This window comes from Pongo pygmaeus, chromosome 2, assembly GCF_028885625.2.
Source record: "Pongo pygmaeus isolate AG05252 chromosome 2, NHGRI_mPonPyg2-v2.0_pri, whole genome shotgun sequence".
In the NCBI taxonomy this organism is placed as follows: Eukaryota; Metazoa; Chordata; class Mammalia; order Primates; family Hominidae; genus Pongo; species Pongo pygmaeus.
In genome coordinates, this window is record NC_085930.1 from 202,483,030 (window position 1) to 202,505,876 (window position 22,847).

Genomic DNA, 22,847 nt, shown 5'->3' on the forward strand with positions numbered 1-22,847 from the left:
GAATTGAATTTGTTCTTAACCAAATGCGTTTTATCTATACCTGGCAGGAATCTAGAAGTAAAATCACAAGATTTATTTCATTTTAATTCTATTATGAAGCATTTAATCACAAATACCCTGAAAACGAAAAGATAATTTATCATTTTACCTTGACTGAGCAACTCTCCTCACTTCACATTCATGAATCCATAACGCAGAGAGGAGACTGGATGATTAAGTGTTTGATTAGAGAAAACAGATTAACCCAGCAAACATAATAAATTTAGCTCATAAGCAGGATGGCTTTATAAATGCTCATAATAACTTCTCCAGTATAAAATCATGAACCACTTCCTACAGTGATGACTCAATTGAAATAGTTGAGAAACATAAAGCAAATGAATGTTTATGGCTTTCTCTTTGAGACATTAAAAGGGTATTGAAAGGCATATCCGATTCAGCTTATAACTGGATATATACTAAGGAACATGTAAGAAAATATTAATGCATAAAAAAGCTACAACTCCTCAAGTGTTCTAGTTTCCACTTTGTCAATAATTACATGTTTTCAATGTCCTTCTGTGTACTATTTCCAAAGGTGCCAGTCCAGACCCAAAGTTTCAGATGACTGATTCACCCTTAACCTTCATAACACAACCCAATAGCTTTACGAAAAAAGTTGCATATTTAGGTAGTTGTTATCCCATTATGACAAAACACATAAAATTAGCGAGATATTTTTTAGCCTTCAAATAAGTGGGAAAAAATCCTTTTAGCTGCGATTCCATTTACATCAGAATAAAAATCTAAGTTATGACTAGGTTGAAGCAACGTCCTGTGCAGCGCTCCATAAAGTTCACTTAGTCTTCAAGGGTTCCTTACTTAGCTGGGTTAGTATTACTGGCCTCTTTTTTTAGCAGTGAGAAAAAGGATACTCTCCCTGACCCAGCTTTATTTTTAAACTCACAGCCATATCCTGGAGGTCTCTGCTGGCTATTTGGCGCGCGCGTGTGTGTGTGTGTTGGGGGGGGGGAGGGGGTGTGTGTGTGGGGGTGTGGGGGGTGTTGGGGGACCGGGGGTGTGTGTGTGTGTCTGGAGGTCTGTGCTGGCTATCTGGCGTGTGTGTGTGTGTGGTGTGTGGTTGGAGGTCTCTGTTGGCTATCTGGCGTGTGTGTGTGTGTGAGTGGTGTGTGGTGTGTGGTGTGTGTAAGCGGTGAGGTTGTTTTAGGGCCAGTCCTTCCTCCGCCGCTTTGCTGACTCAAAGACGGAGAGGCTTTCTTGGGGTGCAGGTACCATGATCCCTTGGGCCCTAAGGGAATTTCTGTTGAGCTAGAAGAGTGGGTGTACTTATGATGGGTGTACCCGAACATTCCTGGGCTCAATAAAACCGATTATCTTTATAACCGCGACGCCCAGCACAGCGCCTGCAATGTTGGCTGCGGGAACGTCCCAGACGCGGGTGCGGAGCCGGCGGCGGCATAATTGGTTGCGCGGCGCTGGCGCTGGCGCTGCGCTTTGACCGTAGTCGCTGGAGCGCGTGCGTTGCGTGCGCGCGCGGAGGCGGCTGCGTCGGGGAGCAAGAAGTTGCAGGCCCCTGGCGGGCGGGAGGGCGGAAGGGCGAAGCTGGTCTTGGGGCCAAGCGAGGTCTAGCCGGAGCGACTGTGCCCCGCCTCCTGGGCGGAGCGGGCGGCTCCCCGATGGTCAGAGCCTCTTGCTGGCCCGGCAGCGCCCGGACGCCGGGCCCAGCGCGTCGGCGCCCTGGCGTGCGGGCGTCTCAGAGCCGCGGAGGGGCAGCTGGGACCGTTTCAGCGTGGCGGCGCTGGTGCTGGGGTTGGCCCTGGAGGACGGCCCTGAGTGGTGGCCGGCGCCTGCCTCCCGGGTCTCTCCCGGGTACAGATGGAGTCGTCCCGCGGCCGCCGGCGGCAAGGTTGGCAGCTGCGAGGCCAAGGGAGACCCCAGGACACACGCAGCTGTCTCCCGGTGCGAGAAGAAGACCCCGGCTTGAGAGTGAGGTGTGCTGGGCGGAGTGGGGAGGACCTCGAGGCGCCCCGGCAACCAACCGTGTTCTAACCAACTGGCAAGTGGGAAAAGTTGACATGATTAGAGAACAACGGATCTTATTCACCCTCCTCTTTTTCACAGACTGGGGAACTCAGTCCACAGGGCAAGAGACTTGCTTCCCTAGGTTACACAGCTATTAAGTGGCAGAGCTGGGACTAGAAACCCAATCTGTGTAAGGCTTTTTAAACCTACTGTCCTCACTGAAGTGAAAATAATAATACAAGTAATTATTATTGTATTGGATTTTGGAAAGTTGGATGGTGATATTCCTTTGGCATTCGAGACTATTAATATTAAGACTCGTGCTGGCAAAAGTCACTCATGTTTTCTCTGGGCTTGGATTCCTCATTCCTTCATTCAATGAACATTTGCTCCGCAGTTATTTGTGTGAGGCACTCTAACCGGAGACTGAAGGTATAGAGCAAGCTTGTCCAACCCGTGGCTCACTAACCACGTGCGGCCCAGGACAGCTTTGAATGCGGCCCAACACAAATTTGTAAATGTTCTTAAAACATTATAAGATTTTTTTTTGCGCTTTTTTTTTCTCATAAACTATCATTAGTGTTAGTGTATTTTGTGTGACCCAAGACAATTCTTCCAGTGTGGCTCAGGGAAGCCAAAAGATCAGACGCATGGTATAGAGAAAAACAAGAAGCATCCCTCCATAGCGTATGCCCCACAAGAGACAATTCCCCAGAGACCAGTAGCTGAGGCAGGTGTAGGAAGTGGATGGGCCATTTGATAGATGCCTGTGGAAGCTAAAGAAGGCGGATCGGAGGAAGACAATCCGAGCTGGGGAGTGGAGGAGAGAGGGGGAGGAGGTGGCATCGACCTGGATTTTTTAAGATTGAGTTATTTGGGGCACTTGGAAATGGGCTTTCTGGGTAGAAGGTTCAGTATTAACAAAAACAAAACAAAACTCTTGAGTGTGAAGAATAATGGATAGTTTGGTTTGCCTAGAATGTAGGGATTAATAAGGATGCCAGGATTCTAGGGCGGGGGACCAAGATGGGGAGTCAGTGGTGGGAAGCCCTGGAAGATTCCAAGCAGGGCATGACAGTGCTGTGGCAGCGGATAGTTAATTTGGCCGAGGAGTGGAACCCTCATTTGTAGCGTGAGAGTGTTGGACCAAGGATCTTTGCAGCACTGAGAGTCTATGAATTAGCCAATCTGGGAATACAGGGCTTCATGGAAACATCTCAGTGTAGGAGGATTATGGATGGAAAGTGCAGCTGGAATGGGGAATGGGAAAAGGTCCAAACCTAATTAGAAGCCTTGGGCTAGGGGTAGCCTGTGATCACCTGCGATTGTGTTTCAGACTTCCAGTAACATTCTTGGGAGTAGTTGTTAAAAAAGTGCTCTTCGTGTTTCTGTAACTTGGGTGGCCTCTTAGGCATGAGCAGACGTTCAGCCTGCCCCAATCGGCAGGGAACATGTATTTCTTTTGATGCATCCCCAGGGACCAACATAGAGCTATAAAGACAGCAGCCTGTTTTGCCAGTTGGCCAGTTGAAATGGGAAATTTCTTACACAAAGGTTACAGACTTAACCTTCATGCCACTCTTTATTAGAAACTATTCATACAATTCTTTGCAGATGGACTCTTAAAATGAAGCATTTTTTACCTTAAAGATTGTAGTAGAGGATTTTATAAATGTGTCTTTAATTGGTTCTGTGTTTTCTCATACTTATGAAGCAGTACATTACACAATTTGTCTGAATGAAATTGGTAGATGTGGTCCATGTAAAACTTACCCAATCAGACAGGTTACAGATATTTGCCTAAAATCTGAGCCTGGGCACCTTAGAAATATTCTAACCTCACCCGGAAACTCCCCAACTGGAAAGGTGCAGGGATTCTGGAGCAAGGTTCCACTTCACATTATCTTCTGGTTCTGCATATGAATATTTAAAAACTTCCTGTGGTATTATATGAAATATGTATTTGCGTGCTTTTGCAGCTGCTCCATCTAATAGTATTTGAGAAGGGGAAAAATGAAATGTTGCTTAGTAGAAATTCCTTTGGTTAATGATGTTAATCAATGGTATAAAAAAGGAGCATGAACTCTGGAATAAGAAGGGACACCTGAAATTGACTTCCAGTTGTGTCGCTTACTACCTGTGCGGCTTTAGGTCTGGCACTTAACTCATCTGAGTCTCAGTTTCGTCATCTGTAAAGTGGTCACCACAATAATCAGCTCGCAGTCTAACAGAACAACCTGTCACCACTAGAATCCCACTTGTTGGCCTTTTATAGCCACACCTACTTCCCTCCCACTGCCTCCTCCACTTCCTTAACTCATAGCAACCACTGTATGTTCACTGTCTTTTTAAATAATTGTATCATTTCCAGAATATTACAAAAATGGAATCATATAGTGTGTGACCCTTTGGCATTGTGTATTTTTATTTTTTCCACTGAGTATAATTCTCTAGAGGTACATTCAGGTTGTTGCATATGTCAGTGGTTTCTTCCTTTATTCCTAAGTAGTATTCCGTGGTAGGCCTGCACACAGTTTTTTATTTTTTAATTTTTTTAACCACCCTTTGAAGGTCATCTTGGTTGTTTCCACTTTTGGGATATGATGAATAAAGCTGCTATAAGCTTTTGTGTGCAGGTTTTTGGGTGGATATAAATCTTCATTGTCTTTATTCTCAGGGGTAAATGGCTGGAAGTACAATTGCTGGATTATGTAGTAGTTACAAGATAAACTTTTAAGGAAGTTGCCAGACTGCTTCCAGAGTAGCTACACATTCCCACCAGCAGTGAATGAGTGATCCAGTTAATGACAACGATGACTCTGCATCATTGTCAACGTTTGATGTTGTCACTGTTTTTTATTTTAGCTATTCTGTTAGATGTGTAATGATATCTCATTTTGTTTTTTTTTAAATTGACAACGGTGTATATTTATGGGGTACAATGTGATGTTTTAATCTATCCATACATTATAGAAATGATCAAACTAATGTATTAGTTCATTTTCTGTTATAACAGATTTATAACAGAATGCCCAAAACTAAGTAATTTATAAAGAAAATTAATGTATTTCTTACAGTTATGGAGGCTGAGAAATCCAAGGTCAAGGGACCACTTCTTGTGAGAGCTTTCTTGTTGGTGGAGACTCTGCAGAGTCCCAAGGTGGTATAGAGTATCACATGGTAAGGGGGCTGAGTATGCTACCTTGCTAGCTTAGGTCTCTCTTCCTGTGATAAAGCCACTAGTTCCCTTCCCATGATAATCCTTTAATCCATGAACTCCTTAATCCAGTAATCCATGAACAGATTAATCCATTCATGAGGACAGAGATCTCCTGATCCAATCACCTCTTCAAGGCCTGCCCCACTTCTCAATACTACCACATTAGGCATTCAGTTTCAACATGCATTTTGGAGGAGACAAACATTCAAACCATAGCACATATACATCATCTCACCAATTTATTATTTTTTGTGGTGGTAAGAACGTTAAAAATCTGTTTTAACAGTCTTGAAATATGCAGTACATTATTATATGTGATCAACATGCAGTGCAATAAATCACTAAAACTTCTTCAGTCTAACTGAAACTTTTTACCCTTTGATCCACTTCTTCCCTTTCCTCATTTCTCTCTCTTCCCTTTAGCCTCTGCTAATGACCTCTGTACTCTGTTTCTATGAGGTCAGCGTTTTTAGATTTCACATGTAAGTGAGATCATACTGTATTTCTCTTATGTTTCTGGCTTATTTCACTTAGCAGAATGTTCCTTAGTTCCATCCATGTTGTCACTAATGACGGAATTTCCTTTTTTAAAAGGCTGTATAGTTATTTCATTGTGTATATGTACCACTTTTTTATCCGTTTATCCATTAATAGACACTTAGGTTGCTTCTGTATCTTGACTATTATGAACAATGCTAAAATGAACATGGGGGTGCAGATATCTCTTCAACATAATGGCTTCAGTTCATTTGGTTGTATACCTAGAAGGATGATTTCTGGATCATGTGGTAATTCTACTTTTAGTTTTTTAGGAAACTTCCATACTATTTTCCAACATGGCTAAACGAATTTACATTCCTACTAACGATATACAAGGGTTTCCTTTTCTCGCCATCCTTACCAACACTTCTTATCATTCATCATTTTGGTAATAGCCATTCTACAAGCATGAGGAGATACCACATTGTGGCTTTAATTTGCATTTCCCTGATTATTAGAGATGTTGAGCATTTTTTTCATCTACCTTTTGGCTATTTGTGTATCTTCTTTTGTAAAATGTGTGTTCAGATACTTTGCCCAGTTTTTAATTGACTTGTTTTCTTGCTATTGAGTTGTATGAATTCCTTATATATTTTTCATATTAGCCCCATATCAAATGTGCAGTTTACAAATGTTTTCTCCCAATTCATGTGCAAGGAGAATCCTAATGTTATCAACAAACAGAAATACACTTCTTCCATTCCTATATGAATGCCTTTTATTTCTTCTTCTTGCCTAATTGCTCTAGCTAGGACTTCCAGACTATGTTGAATAGCTGTGAGAGTGGGAATCATTGTTGTCTTTCTAATCTTAGAGGAAAAACTTTCAACTTTTTACCATTGAGCATGATGGTATCTGTGGGCTTGTCATATATGGCCTTTATTGTGTTAAGGTACATTCTTTCTATGCCTATTTTTTGAGAGTTTTGTAGCGTGAATGGGTGTTGGATTTTGTCAAATGTTTTTTCTGCATCTATTGAGATACTTGTGTGGTTTCTGTCCTTCATTTTGTTAATATGGTATATTTATTTATTAATGTATTTATTTATTTATTTTTGAGACAGAGTCTCACTCTGTCACCCAGGCTGGTGTGCAGTGGTGTGATCTTGGCTCACTGCAGCCTCCACCCGCACCGAGCTCAAGCTATCCTCTCACCTCAGCCTCTCAAGTAGTTAGGACCACAGGCACATGCCACCATGTTAGCTTTTGGTATTTGTGTAGAGATGGGGTTTAGCCATGTTGCCTAGGCTGGTCTGGAACTCCTGGGCTCAAGATATCCATCTGCCTTGGCCTCCCAAAGTGCTGGGATTACAAGCGTGAGCCACAGTGCCTGGCCCATATTTGTTGATTTATATATGTTCAACCATCCTTGCATCCCTGGGATAAGTCCCACTTGATTATGGTGAGTGATCTTTTAAATTTACTGTTGAATGCAGTTTGCTAGTATTTTGTTAAAGATCTTTGCATTTGTGTTCATCAGGGATATTGGCCTGTAGTTTTCTTGTGGTGTTCTTGCCTGGCTTTGGTGTCAGGGTAATAATGGCCTCATAAAATAAGCTCTGAGGTAGTCCCTGTTTTATAATTTTTTGGAAGAGCTTGAGAAGGATTGGTATTTCTTCTTGAACATTTAATAGGATCCACCTGTGAAGCCATCAGGTCCTGGGCTTTCCTTTGGTGGGAGATTGTTTATTACAATTCAATTTCCTTATTTATTATTGGTCTACTCAGATTTTCTGTTTCTTCCTGATTCAGTCTTGGGTTGCATGTTTCTAGGAATTCATCCATTTCTTCTGTGTTATCCAATTTCTTGGTGTATAGCTGTTCATAGTAGTCTTTTATGATCCTTTATATTTCTGGGATATTGAAAGGAGTTAGTCAGCTTGCTTTAGGCAAACAGTAAGTAAAGGATCCCCAGAGAACCTCTGACCCACTCCCCAAGTGCTTACACCAGATATTTTGTGCAGATAAGGGAACTTGCACAGGGGCTTGCCTAAACATGCCCACAGCGGACTAAGGACCCACATGCACACTGGAGGAATATGTGGAGCCACCAGAAATTCACGCCTTATACACATAGGGATCTCAGCCTCATCAGGTTATATATAAAGCCCTTGTATTCAGCTGTGAGGGGGCAATGACCAACCTGCTTTCAGGACCCCTCTCTTTGCTGAGAACATTCCTTTTGCTTAATAAATTCTACTCCAGTCACTCTTCAAGTGTCTGTGTGCCTAATTATTCCTGGTCATGAGACAAGAGCCCAGACTAGCTGAGCTAAGGAGTAAAAAATCCTGCATCAATATCAGTTGTAATGTCTCCTCTTTCATTTTGGATGTTGTTGGAGTTTTTCCTCTTTTTTTTGTCTCAAGATATTTTTAAATTTTCCTTTTAATTTTTTATTTGACTCATTGGTTGTTGAGGGGCATGTTATTTAATTTCCACATAGAGTTTTCCAAGATTCCTCCTGTTATTGATTTCTAGGTTTGTGCCATTGTGGTCAGAAGAAATACTTGATAAGATTTCAGTCTTCTTAAATTTGTTGAGATTTGCTTTGTGATGTACCATATGATCTACCCTGGAGAATATTCCATGTGCAATTGAGAAAAATGTATATTCAATTGTTGTTGGATGAAGTTTTCTGTAAATATTTGTTAGGTCCATTTGGCTTAAAATATAGTTCAAGTCCAATATTTCCTTGTTGATTTTTGGTCTAGATCTGTCCGGTGTTGAAAGTGGGACATTATTGTATTGCAGTCCATGTCTCTCATCAGATCTATTAATATTTGCTTTATATATTTGGTGCTTTGATATTGGGTGCATATATATTTATAATTGTTATATTTTCTTTGTGAATTGACCCCTTCATTGTTATATAATAACTTTTCATATCTTTCTGCAGTTTTTCACTTACAGTCTATTTTGTCTGATAGAAGTATAGCTACTCCCACTTTGTGTTGGTTTCCATTTGTGTGGAATATCTTTTTTCATCCCTTCATTATCAGCTTATGTGTGTTCTTAAAGGTTAAGAGAGGTGAAGTTAATCTATTGTAGGCAGCATATAGTTGGGTCTTTTTTTTTTTAATCCATTGAACCATTCAATATGTTTTGACTGGAGAATTTAATACCCTTACATTCAAAGTAATTATTGGTAGGTAAGAACTTACTATTGCTGTTTTGTTGTTTTCTGGTTAATTTGTAGATCTTTTGTTTTCTGTTTTCCTCTCTTGCTTGCTTCCTTTGCAATTTAATGATTTTTTGTAGTGGTATGCTTTGAATTCTTTTTATCTTTTGTGTATCTACTAAGAATTTTTCCTTTGTGGTTACTAGGAGGCTTACATAAAACGTCTTATACCAATAACAAGCTATTTTAAGCTTATAATTACTTCACTTTGATCACTTGTACAAACTCTAAACTTTTACTATCCCCTCCAACAATTTGTTTTTATTGACAATTTTTAAATAGTTTTTGTCATGTCCATTAGCAAAGTATAGTTGCTATGTGTGTTTTGAATAGTTTTTCTTCTTTTAACCTTTATATTAGAGATATAATTTATTTTCATACTACCATTACAGTATGAGTGTTCTGTGTTTGACTATATACTTACTTTTACCAGTGAATTTTTATTTTTATATATTTCCATGTTGCTACTTAGTGATATTTTCCTTCAATGTGAAGTGCCCATTTTAGTATTTCTTGTAAGGCAGGTCTAGTTGTGATAAATTCCTTCAGCTTTTGTTTATCTGAGAAAGTTTTTTTTAAATCTCCCCTTCCTCTCTTCCTTTTTGAAGGACAGGATTGCTGAGTGTAGTATTCTTGGTTGGCAGGGTTTTTTTTTCTTTTAGCTCTTTGACCATATCTTATTCCCTTCTACCCTGCAGGGTTTCTGTTGGAAGATCTGATGGGGGACCCCTTTTATGTAACAAGTTGCTTTTCCCCTACAGCTTTCCTATCTTCTCTTTGTCATTAACTTTCCACAATTTGATTATAATGTATTTTGATGTGGTTTGCTTTGGATTCATACTGTTAGGTGTTTGTCAAGCTTCTGGATTTCTGTTTCCTTCCCCACACTTAGGAAGGTTTTCGCAATTGCAGTAGATTCTCATTTAATGTTCATAGGTTCTTGGAAACTGCAACTTTAAGCAAAATGATTTATAGCAGGTTTTTGAATAACATCATTTTACTCAATGTCATTTCATTATGTTGATGAGAAAAAAATTCCTTTCATTATATGTTGTTTTGCTTTAAGTCAGTTTCCAAGGATCTATCATTGACATTAAATGAGGACTTGCTATATTTCTTTGAATATATTTTCTGTCCCTTTCTCTCTTCCCTTTCTTGTACAACAATAATTCACATATTCTGTTTAATGCTGTCCACTAAGGTTGTTAGGTTGTTTCACTCTTTTTCATTCTTTTTTCTTTTCAGTCCTCAAATTATGATTTACCAATGACCTGTATTCAAGTTTGCTAATTATTACTTCTGCTTGATTTATTCTACTGTTGAACCTCCTTATTGGTTTTTTCAGTTCAGTTTTATTATTATTCAGCTTGATTGTTTGTTTGGTACTTTTTAATATTTTCTGTCTCATTGTTGAAGTTCTCAGTTTTTTCATGCATTGCTTTCCCTACCTCAATAAGCATTGTTATGACTGCCCTTTTGAATTCCCTGTCAGATAAATCACATATTTACATTTCATTAGAGTCACTTTCTGGAGATTTAATTTATCTTGTTCTTTTATTTGGAACATATTTCTATGTTTCTTCATTTTCCTCCATTCCCTGTTTTGTTTTCTGAACATTAGATAAAAGAACCACCTTTCTCAGTCTTGCTAGACTGGTCTTGTGTAGGAGATGTACCTTTCCAATCAGCCCCATCAAAGATTGTTAGAATCCACTCACCTCTCTGTGCTTGTAAAATCTGCTATTTTTTATTCTTAGTGTCCCCCCCTCTGCCAACCCAAATTAAAGAGTTTCAAGTCATTGCCTTGAGAGAGGTGGGATAGAAGCCAGTCCCTTGAAATGAAGCTGGAGAGACTGAGGTGTTAGTTGTGTGTTCCAGTTTCTTTTTTCTTTGCAGAGAAGCTTAGAGCAGAGTTTAATCTCTCACTCATTCTGCCCTATACCAAGGAGAATGTCTGAGGCAGATGCCTATACTCTTGATAGACTGCTCACATTGGACCTGGAGAGATTGCTGCTGAACATTTTCAAGTTAAAAAGCCACGTTTTTGTTCTTTGTTGTCTACGAGACTCAAAAGTGAAGAACTCTGTCAACTCCCAGACTAGGAGCCTGTCTCTTGGGTGAAGGCTATAAAAGTTAGAGCACTCCGTGTGTGCAGAAACTACTTCCAGATAAAGTCTGCAGATCTGGATTTCTTGCTGGCACAAGCCAGAGAAAAAGGTGTGGGGGAGTGACCACTCTGCTGTCTGAACAAGCAGAAATCTCATACCCTCCTGGCAGGGAGAAACTTCTGGTCTAGAGTTACTACTAAAGCAAGCCGTAGGGGAAGGTGCAAGGAGTGCCCACTTTCCCTTTCAGACATGAAGAAGTGCCTGCCCCGCCCCATCCCCCCCACCCCCCCCCATACCCCCACTCCCCAGCCGTTTTCCAATTGGAGATTAAAGGAGTTTATTTCCAGAGCAAGTCAGGGGAAAAGGTTTGGGAGTGCCATCCCTCCCATTCTTGCTGGCAGAGGTCTCCAGTTTCTTTCAACAGAGAGATCACTGGGCTGGATTGTTGCTGGAGCAAGCAGGGGAAAGAAGTGCAGTGAGTGCCTATCTCCTGTTCAAGCAAGAAGTCTCAGATCTTTCTTGCAGGTGGAGTCTTCTAGTCTGGAGTTATCACAGAAGCAAGCTAGGGAAAAAGATACAGGAATCCCCTTTTTGCTTCTCAGGCATGGAGAGATCCCCCAGCTTCACTCTCACGAGAGATTGCAGAAATTTATCTCAGGAGCAAACCAGGCAAGAAAGCATGTTCTTGCTGGCAGAGGCCTCCAACCTCTTTCCCTTGAGAAATTGTAGGGCTGGAATTGTCACTAGAACAAACTAAGGAAGAAGGTGAGAATGTTGTCCTTGTTTAGGCTTGAAGAGATTTATTCTTTATTTGCTGTATAGGCTCCCAGATACTGGTGTATTAGAGACCAGAACCATATTGAACTACTGGAAAAGAATATAGCCAAACCCTTTCCAGGGAGAGATTGGAAGCTGGGCTGATCCTGGGCACTACAGCAGCTGACAGAGCTTGCAAGGTTTGAAACCTGCCTTTGTTTTTTGTGCTTGAGGGAAATCCTCCAATGCCTTTTCCGTACTATTTTTCAGACACAGTGATTTAAGTGCCAAACCCTTTTAAAGGGATGGTAAAAGTTGAACATTAGGTGTATGACACAAGCCCCTCACTCCTTGGGACCATGCTAGGAGTTGGGGTTTCCTTCCTGATTATAAGGCTCTGTGCATAGGGTAGGGTCTGTACATGAGTGTATCTCCACTTTTCCTACCAATTTTGATGTGGATATTTTCTTCTTTGTCTAGTGGGTAGGAGTCTTTCAGCTGGATTCTGCCTTTCTTTTGGAGAGAATTGATCTGTGTGTAGGTGTTTCCTTAGTGTGTTTGTAGAAGGGATACTTAGGGAGCCTCCTATTACACCATTTTGCTGAGTTCCCCTTATTGTGGTTTTAATTTTGCATTTTCCTAATGACTAATGGCTTCCTTGACATCTATGTATTTTCTTTGGTGAAATTAGTCTGTTTGCATTACTATAAAGGAATATTTGAGACTGCGTAATTTATAAGGAAAAGAGATTTAATTGGCTCACAGCTCCACAGAGCGTACAGGATGCATGGTGCTGGTATCTGCTTCTGGTGAGGGCCTCAAGAAGCTTACAATCATGGTGGAATGCAATGGGGGACCAGGTGTACTCGATGAGAATGGGAACAAGGGGCGGTGGGAGGCACTACACTCTTTTAAACAACCAGATCTCTTGTGAACTCAGTCATCACCAAGGGGTCGGCATTAGCCATTCATGAGGGATCCACTGCCATGATCCGCATGCCTCCCACCATACCCCACCTCCAACACTGGGGATTACATTTCAACATGATATTTGGCAGTGATAAATATCCAAACCATATCACCTACATTCTAATTGTATTGTTTGCTTTTTTATTGTTGAGTTTGAGGAGTCCTTTATATGTTCTAGATACTAGTCCTTTCACAGATATGTGGTTTGCAAATATTTTCGCCCACTCTGTAGTCTGTCTTTTCATCTTAACAGGATCTTTTTTAGTACAAAAGTTTTTAATCTTAAGGACAATCAATTTGCCAATTTTTCCTGGTAAGGATCATACTTTTGGTATCAAGTCTGGGAACTCTTTGTCTACCCTAGACCCTAAAAATTTTTCTGCTGTGTTTTTCTCTGTATTTTATAGTTTTACATTTAAGTCTGTTATCCATTTTGAAATAATTTTTGTATGAGGTATGAAATTTAGGTCAAGGTTTGTTTATTTGTTTGCCTATGGATGTCTAATTGTTTCAGCACCAATTGTCAAAAAACTTTTATATAATAGTGTATGACCTTGACCAGTTAAACTACCTGCCTGGTTTTGTTTCCTTTGTCTAAAAATGAGGAGATTGGACTAGGACTAGATGGGTATCATTTAAGCTGCATTCCTGGAAGTTCTGGGGTCCCAGGAAGCCCCAGTAGGAGCAGCAATGTGGGTGAGCGGTGAGTAGGGCTCTCATGTTGTCCCTGACTTCATTCAGGGCAGTGCTGCTTTTTAGGTTTTATATTTTTATGGTTCTATTTGATATGTGTTTTGACATGGTATCCACTGCTGTAAACAAGTTTGGAGACCATTAGATTAGATAATATCTGAAGTACCTTTCTGTATTCCATTGCTATGATTCTAAGTGTTCAGTATCATAACTCACTTTTTATGTTGCATATTAACCTTCAGATTCCTCTGTTAGTTTCTTGAGGGGTTACTCTTATGAAATCTTATTTCTCTTTATAAATATGGTAGACTTTATGAAATCGATTAACTTAACAGTTTATGAATCAATTTGTATGTCGAATTGAAAATTTGTTAAATATATTAGAATTTTATAGTTAAATCATTTATTTATTATCATGCCTGGAAGAGAGCGTAAGGAACTAAAATCCTACATAAACCATTTACCAATCTCAGTGTCTCTCGTATCATCCACCTGTCTGGCTCTTGCCAATTCACAGAGCATTTGCAACAGTTTTTTATCAGCTCCCAAAGGGTTACTTGCAACAGCTTTTTACCAGCTCCCTAACGGTTACTTGCAACAGCTTTTTGAGATAAACAAAATCAGGCTTATATGCTCATACCTATTTTCAACATGAGGAAACAGACTAAGTTCCAGTGACCTGCCCAAAGTTACAGAACTAACAAGTATCAAGTAGATGACTAAGAGAAGAGCTCACATCGTTAACACCTAGTCATTTTTCCTTTATGTTTTATATATTAGGGTTTCAGTGGGTATTTTCCAAAAGTTATATTTGTTACTTTAGCTTTTTATCTATGAAATGGGATGATAACATAACACATTCAAATAGTTGCATGTTTTTTCTTTTTTTCAATTAAATAGGGTTGAGATAGTGCATTTGAAAAAAATTGCACTAGAAAGTGCTCCCCGTTCAAATGGTGGTTATTATTTTATACTTTGGCTGCATCTCGGAATCATAGCAGGCAGCTTCGTGTGTTTGCTGATTCCTATTCATGGGAAATGTGTTTGTTTATATCACAGTGTATTATCTATTTTTCCTTTTAATACCCATGTGGCCAAATTATGAACTGCCATATTAATAAGATGCAAACATATTTGAGGGGGTGGTTAGACTTAATCGTTTTCATAAAGTTGTTTTAATAGTTATTTTTCAACAGATGGACAGCTTACATTTGGCCACATTTCTGTGACAGTGTGATGATAGAACTTTTCAACAGATGGCATACAAACACTTGGGAAAACACCCTTCTAATATTAATTGTTATAAAAAAGACTTTTAGAGTACCAGAAAAATGATAGTCTATATTCCCAAGTCCTTAGTCTCTGCTATTATAATTATAATTTAGATGATTTGGAAGTTTCTATTTCTGGCACTTGGATTTGTTTTGTAAACGAGCATATATATCTGCATTAGAGTGAAATGATGAGGAACACCCTGTTGTCAATTAGAGATTCAACATAGATACAGCATTTAAATCCTCCTTTGTTTGTTGATAGATGTACATAATCTCCTCTTGCTGAGTCATTCTACTTCTATTCCATACATAGAAAATGTAACCTTTCATAAGAATCAACTGTCAGATACTTATGTGTTCTTTCTAAAAAGTATTGACTTAAAAAAAATTACCAGACTTAGAATTTCAAACATGTGCATCAATGTGATGAACTCTCCAAGTTGTCCTGCGTCTGCTGTTGGCCACCTAGCATGGCTTCTGGAACCAGTGCGTGAGGAATCTGACCACAAGTGGGGCAGGAAGGAGAGTCGTGAAAATCTGTGATGGCATTTATGATTGTTACAATGACAAAGGGCACTTACTATATTTAGTGGGTGCGAGCCAGAGTACCTATACATGCTACGCTACGCAGTATAGTTTTAAACAAGAAAGAAATATTCCATGTCCTACATTAATTTGAATATCTGGCTGGACATCCATCTGAGTCTGGAACCCAACTTTGCTTAAATGAAATGACAGAGTAGGTTTTGTAATACATGGTATTTTTGCAGAGTTTTAGTACTCACAAAATATTAAATGTTAGCATCCACCCCTACCTCTGCTTCTTGATTTTACTATACTGCTGTATAAAAGGTTGAAAGACTTCTGATCTGATTTTATTGCTCCTGAATTCTGACTTTTTCATGCTAAATAAGTGCAAGCATATAAACCCTTTTTTATATCCTTTAGTATAGTCATAGACTAAACATTTACTTAGTAAACAGATATTATAAATTTACTTTCCTATTTCCCCTTTTTATCCTAAATAGACCATTTTTTAATATTTAATCCTTGATATTTTTAAAATCTGTGTAAGTTATATTATCCAGGGATTTCTAGATTTAAAGAGAAAATTACAGAATGCTTGTTATTGTAAAGGGGCTCTGAAATTGATTGGGATGAGAAGCATTACTATAGAAAATTAAGTAATACAAGACAAATTATTTCTCTACTTGTCCCCTTGTGCACACATAATTAAGTGTTGGAATCATTCAAAGAAAAGGACAGGGTCGTGATTCTAAGTCTTTAATATAAAATGCAGTCTCAATAAATTGTGTATCATTCTGCTTTTATGGATGTCTTAAACTGATTTTCTTTTGGCAAGTTGTATGAGCTAGCTCTTCTTTGTATTTGTCATTGCAGATGGCGTTTAATGATTGCTTCAGTTTGAACTACCCTGGCAACCCCTGCCCAGGGGACTTGATTGAAGTGTTCCGTCCTGGCTATCAGCACTGGGCCCTGTACTTGGGTGATGGTTACGTTATCAACATAGCGCCTGTAGGTGAGGTTTATTTCCAGTGGCTCCTGGGAGCAAATTTTTAGTGTTCTTGTTACAGGAAGGAATCATGGGTGAAATAATAAAACAAAATCGAAATAAAATATAGAAAGCAGATAAATCCAACTAATCTAGGTTTAGAGAAGGGTATTATAAAACCAAAGCAGCGTTGAAGAAATCTCAAAGGCCAATTCACATGAAATTTTAAAACCTCTGGATTTAAAAAATCACAGTTAAAAAGTAAATAACCAGCTGGGGAAAATATTTGCCACAAACATGGCAAGGTTCATTGTCTTTATGTATCACACAAATAGGTTATTTCAATTTATTCAGCACCTATTTATAGATCACCTAGTATGTTCTCAATGCTATTCTAAGTGCTGGGGGTATACAGATGTCTCCCTGCAAGTTGGAGTTTACATTTTAGTAAGCGGGGACAGACCATGAGCAAGTTACAGAAAAGTTAAAATTGTGATAAGTGATACTGAAAAAATAAGAAGGTAGGATGAGAAGTGCTGAGGGCAGAAGGTGGTGGGTGGAGATGCTGTGATTTTAAATGAAGTGGTCAGGAAAATTTCTTAAGTGACATTTGAGGAAAAACGTAAAAGAGGTAAAGAAACTGGTCAGATGCTATCTGGAGAAATAGTATTCCAGGTCAAGGGGACAGCAGACACTAAAACCTCAACAAACAAATGGATAAAGAATTAGGAACAGTTTGTAAAAGAAGAAAAGCAAAAGCTAATACACCTTTTGAAAAAATTTCAACTTTCTGGCCTAGGAATTGTAAAATAAACCAATAGAATATTTCATACCTATCTCATTAGCAAAGGTTAAAAAGTGATAACGATCAGTGTTGATAAGAATATAGTGAAATGAACATAAAGGTATTGTTGATGGTAATATAAATTGATAAGGACTAGGACCTTAAAAGGGTTCATATTCTCTGACCCTGTAATTGTACTTCTAGGAATCTATTCTGGGGAAATATTTAGAGATGTAGACAAGCATTTCTGTATAAGGATATTCACGTCTGTGTCATTTATAATGGTTAAAGTAGACAATGGCATATTTTCCATATGGGAATGATTAAATGAATTAAGATTTAGCCACATAATGTTAGTTATCTAATATTCTTTATTGAGGAATCTTCATTGCTTCATGGAGGGAAACTGCAGAAAGAGCAGAGGTGGTGCTGGCCTCAGAGATGCCTATATCTAGGGGTTTAACCACTATTTAGACTCTCTGTCACACATCTGCATTTTTTTCTATATGCTGTCTTCATTTTCCCAGACTATGTCTCTTTAAAAAACTAAAATGATGACCATAAGCAGCTTTAGGTTCTGACTCTTAGGTTCTTTTGACCCAACACGAAAGAGCTAACTGTAACTACCTGTTACAGTTAAAGAATCATGGAGATAGACTCCAATCGCTCCAGTGTGAGCCCCATGTTCATCGCTGGACTATCACTGTGCCCAAGAGAATGGAATACTGTGATTGGCTCAGACACAATTGTTTCCAGGAATAAATAGGCAGTGGTGGGATTTGGTGCTGGATAGATATAAATAACAGCAACCGTAACAGCTGTTAAAAGTCTTATATCTGGACATGTTTTATTGCAGGGAAGATGGTCTTAGTATGATATTTATTTGAAAAAGATTAACCACATGCTTAGTGATAAAGCAAGTCTGAATAACGTCAAAAAACTGAAATCATACTAAGCACACTCTTGAACCACAGTGCAATAAAAACAGAAATGAATACAAAGAAGATTTCTCAAAACTATACAAAAACATGGAAATTAAACAGCTTGGTCCTCAATATCGATGTGTGATGTTTAATATCTAGTGTCAACATGATTGGATTGAAGGATGCAAAGTATTGTTCCTGGGTGTGTCTGTGAGGGTGTTGCCAAAGGAGACTAACATTTAAGTCAGTGGGCTAGGAGAGGCAGATCCACCCTCAATCTGGGTGGGCACCATCTAATCAGCTGCCAGTGAGGCTAGGATAAAAGCAGGCAGAGGAACGTGGAAAAATTACACTGGCTCAGTCTTCTGGCCTCCATCTTTCTCCCATGCTGGATGCTTCCTGCCCTTGAACATCCGACTCCAAGTTCTTCAGCTTTTGGACTCTTGGACCTACACCAGTGGTTTGCCAGAGGCTCTCAGGCCTTTGGCCACAGACTGAAGGCTTCACTGTCGGCTTACCTACTTTTGAGGTTTTGGGACTCGGACTGGCTTCCTTGCTCCTCCACTTGCAGATGGCCTATTGTGGGACTTCACCTTGTGATCGTGTGAGTCAATACTCCTTAATAAACTCCCTTTCATATATACATCTATCCTATTAGTCCTGCCCCTCTGGAGAACCCTGAAGAATACAGGTGGAAAATGAAATGAGGGCAGAAATCAAAAAGTTATTTGAAATTAATGAAAATAGAGACACAGCTTAACAAAATATTTAGGATGCGCCTAAATCAATGTTAAGAGGAAAGTTTATAGCACTAAACACTGTCATTAAGAAGTTAGAAGGAGCTCAGATTAACAACCTAATATTGCACATGGTGGAACTAGGAAAAAAAGAACAGACCAACCCCAAGGTAGCAGGACAAAATAAATCTAAAATTAGAGAAAAACTGAAAGAAATAGAGATACAAAAATCCATACAAAATTAATGAAACAAAGAATTTGTTTTTTGAAAGGATAAACAGGATTGATAGATTGCTATCTAAATTAACAAAGGAAAAAAGATCCAAAGAAGATCAGAAATGACAAAGATGACATTATAACCAGTCCTACAGAAATACAGAAGGTCGCTAGAGACTATTATGAACACCTCTATACACACAATTTAGAAAATTTAGAGGAAATGGACAAATTTTGAAACATACAACCTTTCAACATTGAACCAGGAGAAAAGTGAAAACCTGAACAGACCAATAACAAGTTCCAAAATTGAATCAGTAACAGTAATAATAATAAAACTACCAACCGAAAAAAGCCCTGGAGCAGATGGATTCACAGCCAAATTCCAGGAGGTGTACAAAGAACTGGTACCAATCCTACTGAAACTACTCCAAGAACTCAAGGAGGAGGGGCTCCTTCCTAACTCATTCTATGAAACTAGCATCATCCTGATACCAAAATCAGAGAGACACACAAAAAAAGAAAACTTCAGGCCAATATTCCTGATGAATATAGGTGCAAAAATCCTCAACAAAAGACCAGCAAACCAAATTTGGCAGCACATCAAAAAGTTAATTCATAATCAAGAAGGCTTTATTCCTGAGATACAAGATTGGTTCAACATACACAAATCAATAAATATGATTCACCACATAAACCGAGTGAAAACCAAAAACCATATGATCATCTCAATAGATGCAGAAAAAGCCTTTGATTAAACACAACATCCCTTTAAAAACCCTGAAGAGAATAGGCATTGAAGGAACATACCTCAAAATAATGAATCATTTATGAGACACCCACAGCCAACATCATAGTAAATGGGCCATTCCTCTTCAGAACTGAAGCAAGATAATGGTGTTCACTCTCACTATTCCTGTTCAACATAGTACTGGAAGTTCTAGCCAGAGCAGTGAGGCAAGAGAAAGAAATAAAAGGCATCCAAATAGGAAAAGAATAAGTCAAATTACCTCTTTTTGCTGAATATTTGATTCTGTACCTAGAAAGCCCTACAGACTCCACCAGAAGCCTCCTGGAACTGATAAACAACTTCAGTAAAGTTTCAGGATACAAAATCAGTGTACAAAAATCAGTAGCATTTTTATACACCAGTAACATTCTAGCTGAGAGCCAAATTAAAGACACAATTCATTTACAATAGCCACAAATAAATAAAATACCTAGGAATACATCCAACCAAGAAGGTGAAAGATCTCTACAAGGAGAACTATAAAACACTGCTAAAAGAAATCAGAGATGAGACAAATAAATGGAAAAATATTCCATGCTCACGGATTGGAAGAAATAATATTAAAATGTTCATATTGCCCAAAGCAATCTACAGATTCAACACATTTCTATCAAGCTACCAAAGCCATTCTTCACAGAATTAGAAAAAATATTCTAAAATTTATATGGAACCAAAAAAGAGCCCGAGTAGCAAAAACTAAAAAAAAGCTGGAGGCACGTTACCCAACTTCAAACTCTACTAGAAGGCTGTAGTAACCAAAACATCGTAGTACTGGTACAAAAACAGACACACAGACCAAGGGAACAGAAGAGAGAACCCAGAAATAAAGCCAAGCACCTAAAACCATCTGATCTTCAACAAATTCAACAAAAATAAGCAATGGGGAAAGGTCTTCCTATTCAATAAATGGTGCTGGAATAACTGGCTAGCCATATGCATAAGAAAAAAAAATTGTACCCCTACCTTTCACTATGTACAAAAATTTACTCAAGATGGACTAAAAGTTTAAATGAAGAACTCAAACTATAAAAGTCCCAGAAGAAAACCTAGGAAACACCCTTCTTGACCTCAGCTTTGGCAAATAATTTATGTCTAAGTCTCCAAAATGAATTGCAACAAAAACAAAAATGACGAGTGAGACCTAAGGAAACAAAAGAGCTTCTACACAGCAAAAGAAATCATCAACAGAGTAAATAGTCTACAGAATGGGAGAAAATATTCATAAACTGTGCATCTGACAAAAGTCTAGTGTCCAGAATGTACAAGGAATTTAAATTAATCAACATGTAAAAAATAATCTAATTAAAAAATGGGCAAAGACAGGAACAGACACTTCTGAAAAGAAGACATTCAGGCAACCAACAAACCTATGAAACAGTGCTCATCATCACTAATCATCGTAGAAATGCAAATCAAAACCACAATGAGATACCATCTCACATCAGTCAGAATGGTGATTATTAAACAGTCAAAAAAAACAGTTGCTGGTGATGTTGGAGAGACAATGAAATGTTTATACACTGTTGGTGGGAATGTAAATTAGTTCAGCCACTGTGGAAAGCAGATTGGAGATTTATCAAAGAGCTTAAAAGAGAACTACCATTTGATCCAGCAATCCTATTACTGGGTATATATCCAAAGGAAAATAAATTATTCTACCAAGAAGACACATGTGCTTGAATGTTCATCACAGCATTATTTGCATAGGAAGGACATAGAATCAGTCTTATTCAAAATATTAGTAGCAGTTACTTCTGGGTGGTGGGATAATGGGTGATTCCTGTATACATTTATATGCTTTGTTTTTCTGTGTTTTATAAATGTTTAAAAATGAGCACAAATTAATTTATTAACAAAAAGCGTATGCAGACCAGGCGTGGTGGCTCACGCCTGTAATCCAGTACTTTGGCAGGCCAAGGCAGGCAGATCAGTTGAGGTCAGGAGTTCAAGACCAGCCTGGCCATCATGACGAAACCCTGTCTCTACAAAAAATACAAAAATTAGCCAGGTGTGGTGTCAGGCACCTGCAATCCTAGCTACTCAGGAGGCTGAGGCAGGAGAATCACTTGAGCCTGGGAGGTGGAGGTTGCAGTGAGCTGAGATTTTGCCACTACACTCCAGCCGGGGCAACAAAGCAAGACTCCATAAAAAAAAAAAAAGTGTATGCAGATAACAAATAAATAACCTGGCATGTTTTCCTCAGGTTATGTTTAAAGAGAAGTATTTATAGACCTAAGTTTTATTATCTTGGGAACTTCTGAGATTTTTTAATGAAGTGGTTTTTTGCAACATTTTAAAGTATTTGCCTCTTGTTTTAGAATATTATAAGTGAAAACGACAAATAAAATGATATTTATGATTTCAGAGCTTCCGGAGTCTAGTGGTTAATACTAAGCAACCCTCTACATCTACATTATCTCTGCAGTTTTCATACCTGGAAAATAATATAAGATTTTCATGCTGTTTTCTTATTTTCATGCCTTAAATTCCATATTATTGTGGTTTGAGCATTCAGCTTTGATCCTGTAGATTGATATTCAATTATATTGTTAACTACTGTGATACATTTTCCAAGCCAGTTTACCCCTCCACATTTTAATTTTCTAATTTTTGCTTGTGGTTATTAGAAATATGTTTAGTAATTCTAACTGGGATATATATGCTCTGAGGACTTGTAATGTGTGAGAACTTGCAATGTGTAAGATGTTCACTGGAACATCTCACATTCTGTGAGAAGGAGGACAGACGGATAGTGGAAAATAAGTTTTGCTTTTAGTCATTACTAAAAGAGAAAGTTTCTAAACACTAGTTATGTGGAGACTCTTTTCTCCATGATTGACGTGAACATGGCCAAGCATAGCAGTTGTGGGCAGTTTGACAAGGACTGGAGCCTGGCTTTAGACCTGTATGTACCCTGAGGAATCATCTGTCCAACCTCAAGTACTGACATTGTCAGGCCAAAGATACAGTGGTTCCTGGCAGACTAGGCAAATGCTTATGAGCAGAGGCAGCCAAGGTGGAGTTGTAGGGCATGGGGCATTGTCGTAAGTGGGTAGGTCACTGCCTGGGGCCGTGTCTGGTAGACAGTGCCTACCAAGTTAGCTTCAGGCTCAGGACTTAGGGGG

At 38.8% G+C, this 22,847-nt stretch overlaps 1 protein-coding gene across 4 annotated transcripts in view; it reads left to right on the forward strand.

Moving 5' to 3' along the window:
* The first annotated feature begins 1,384 nt into the window (after positions 1-1,384).
* The window catches only part of PLAAT1 (phospholipase A and acyltransferase 1), a 30,076-nt gene continuing 8,613 nt past the window's right edge, over positions 1,385-22,847 (forward strand). For 2 of the 4 annotated variants that reach the window (XM_054482594.2, XM_054482595.2), the window contains exons 1-2: positions 1,385-1,991; positions 16,161-16,299. In XM_054482594.2, coding sequence (XP_054338569.1) covers positions 1,677-1,991; positions 16,161-16,299 — 454 coding nt within the window. In that variant the 5' untranslated portion in view covers positions 1,385-1,676. Of the gene's footprint in view, positions 2,213-16,160; positions 16,300-22,847 lie in introns of all 4 variants that reach the window. The other 2 variants (XM_054482597.2, XM_054482596.2) reach the window with 2 other exon arrangements.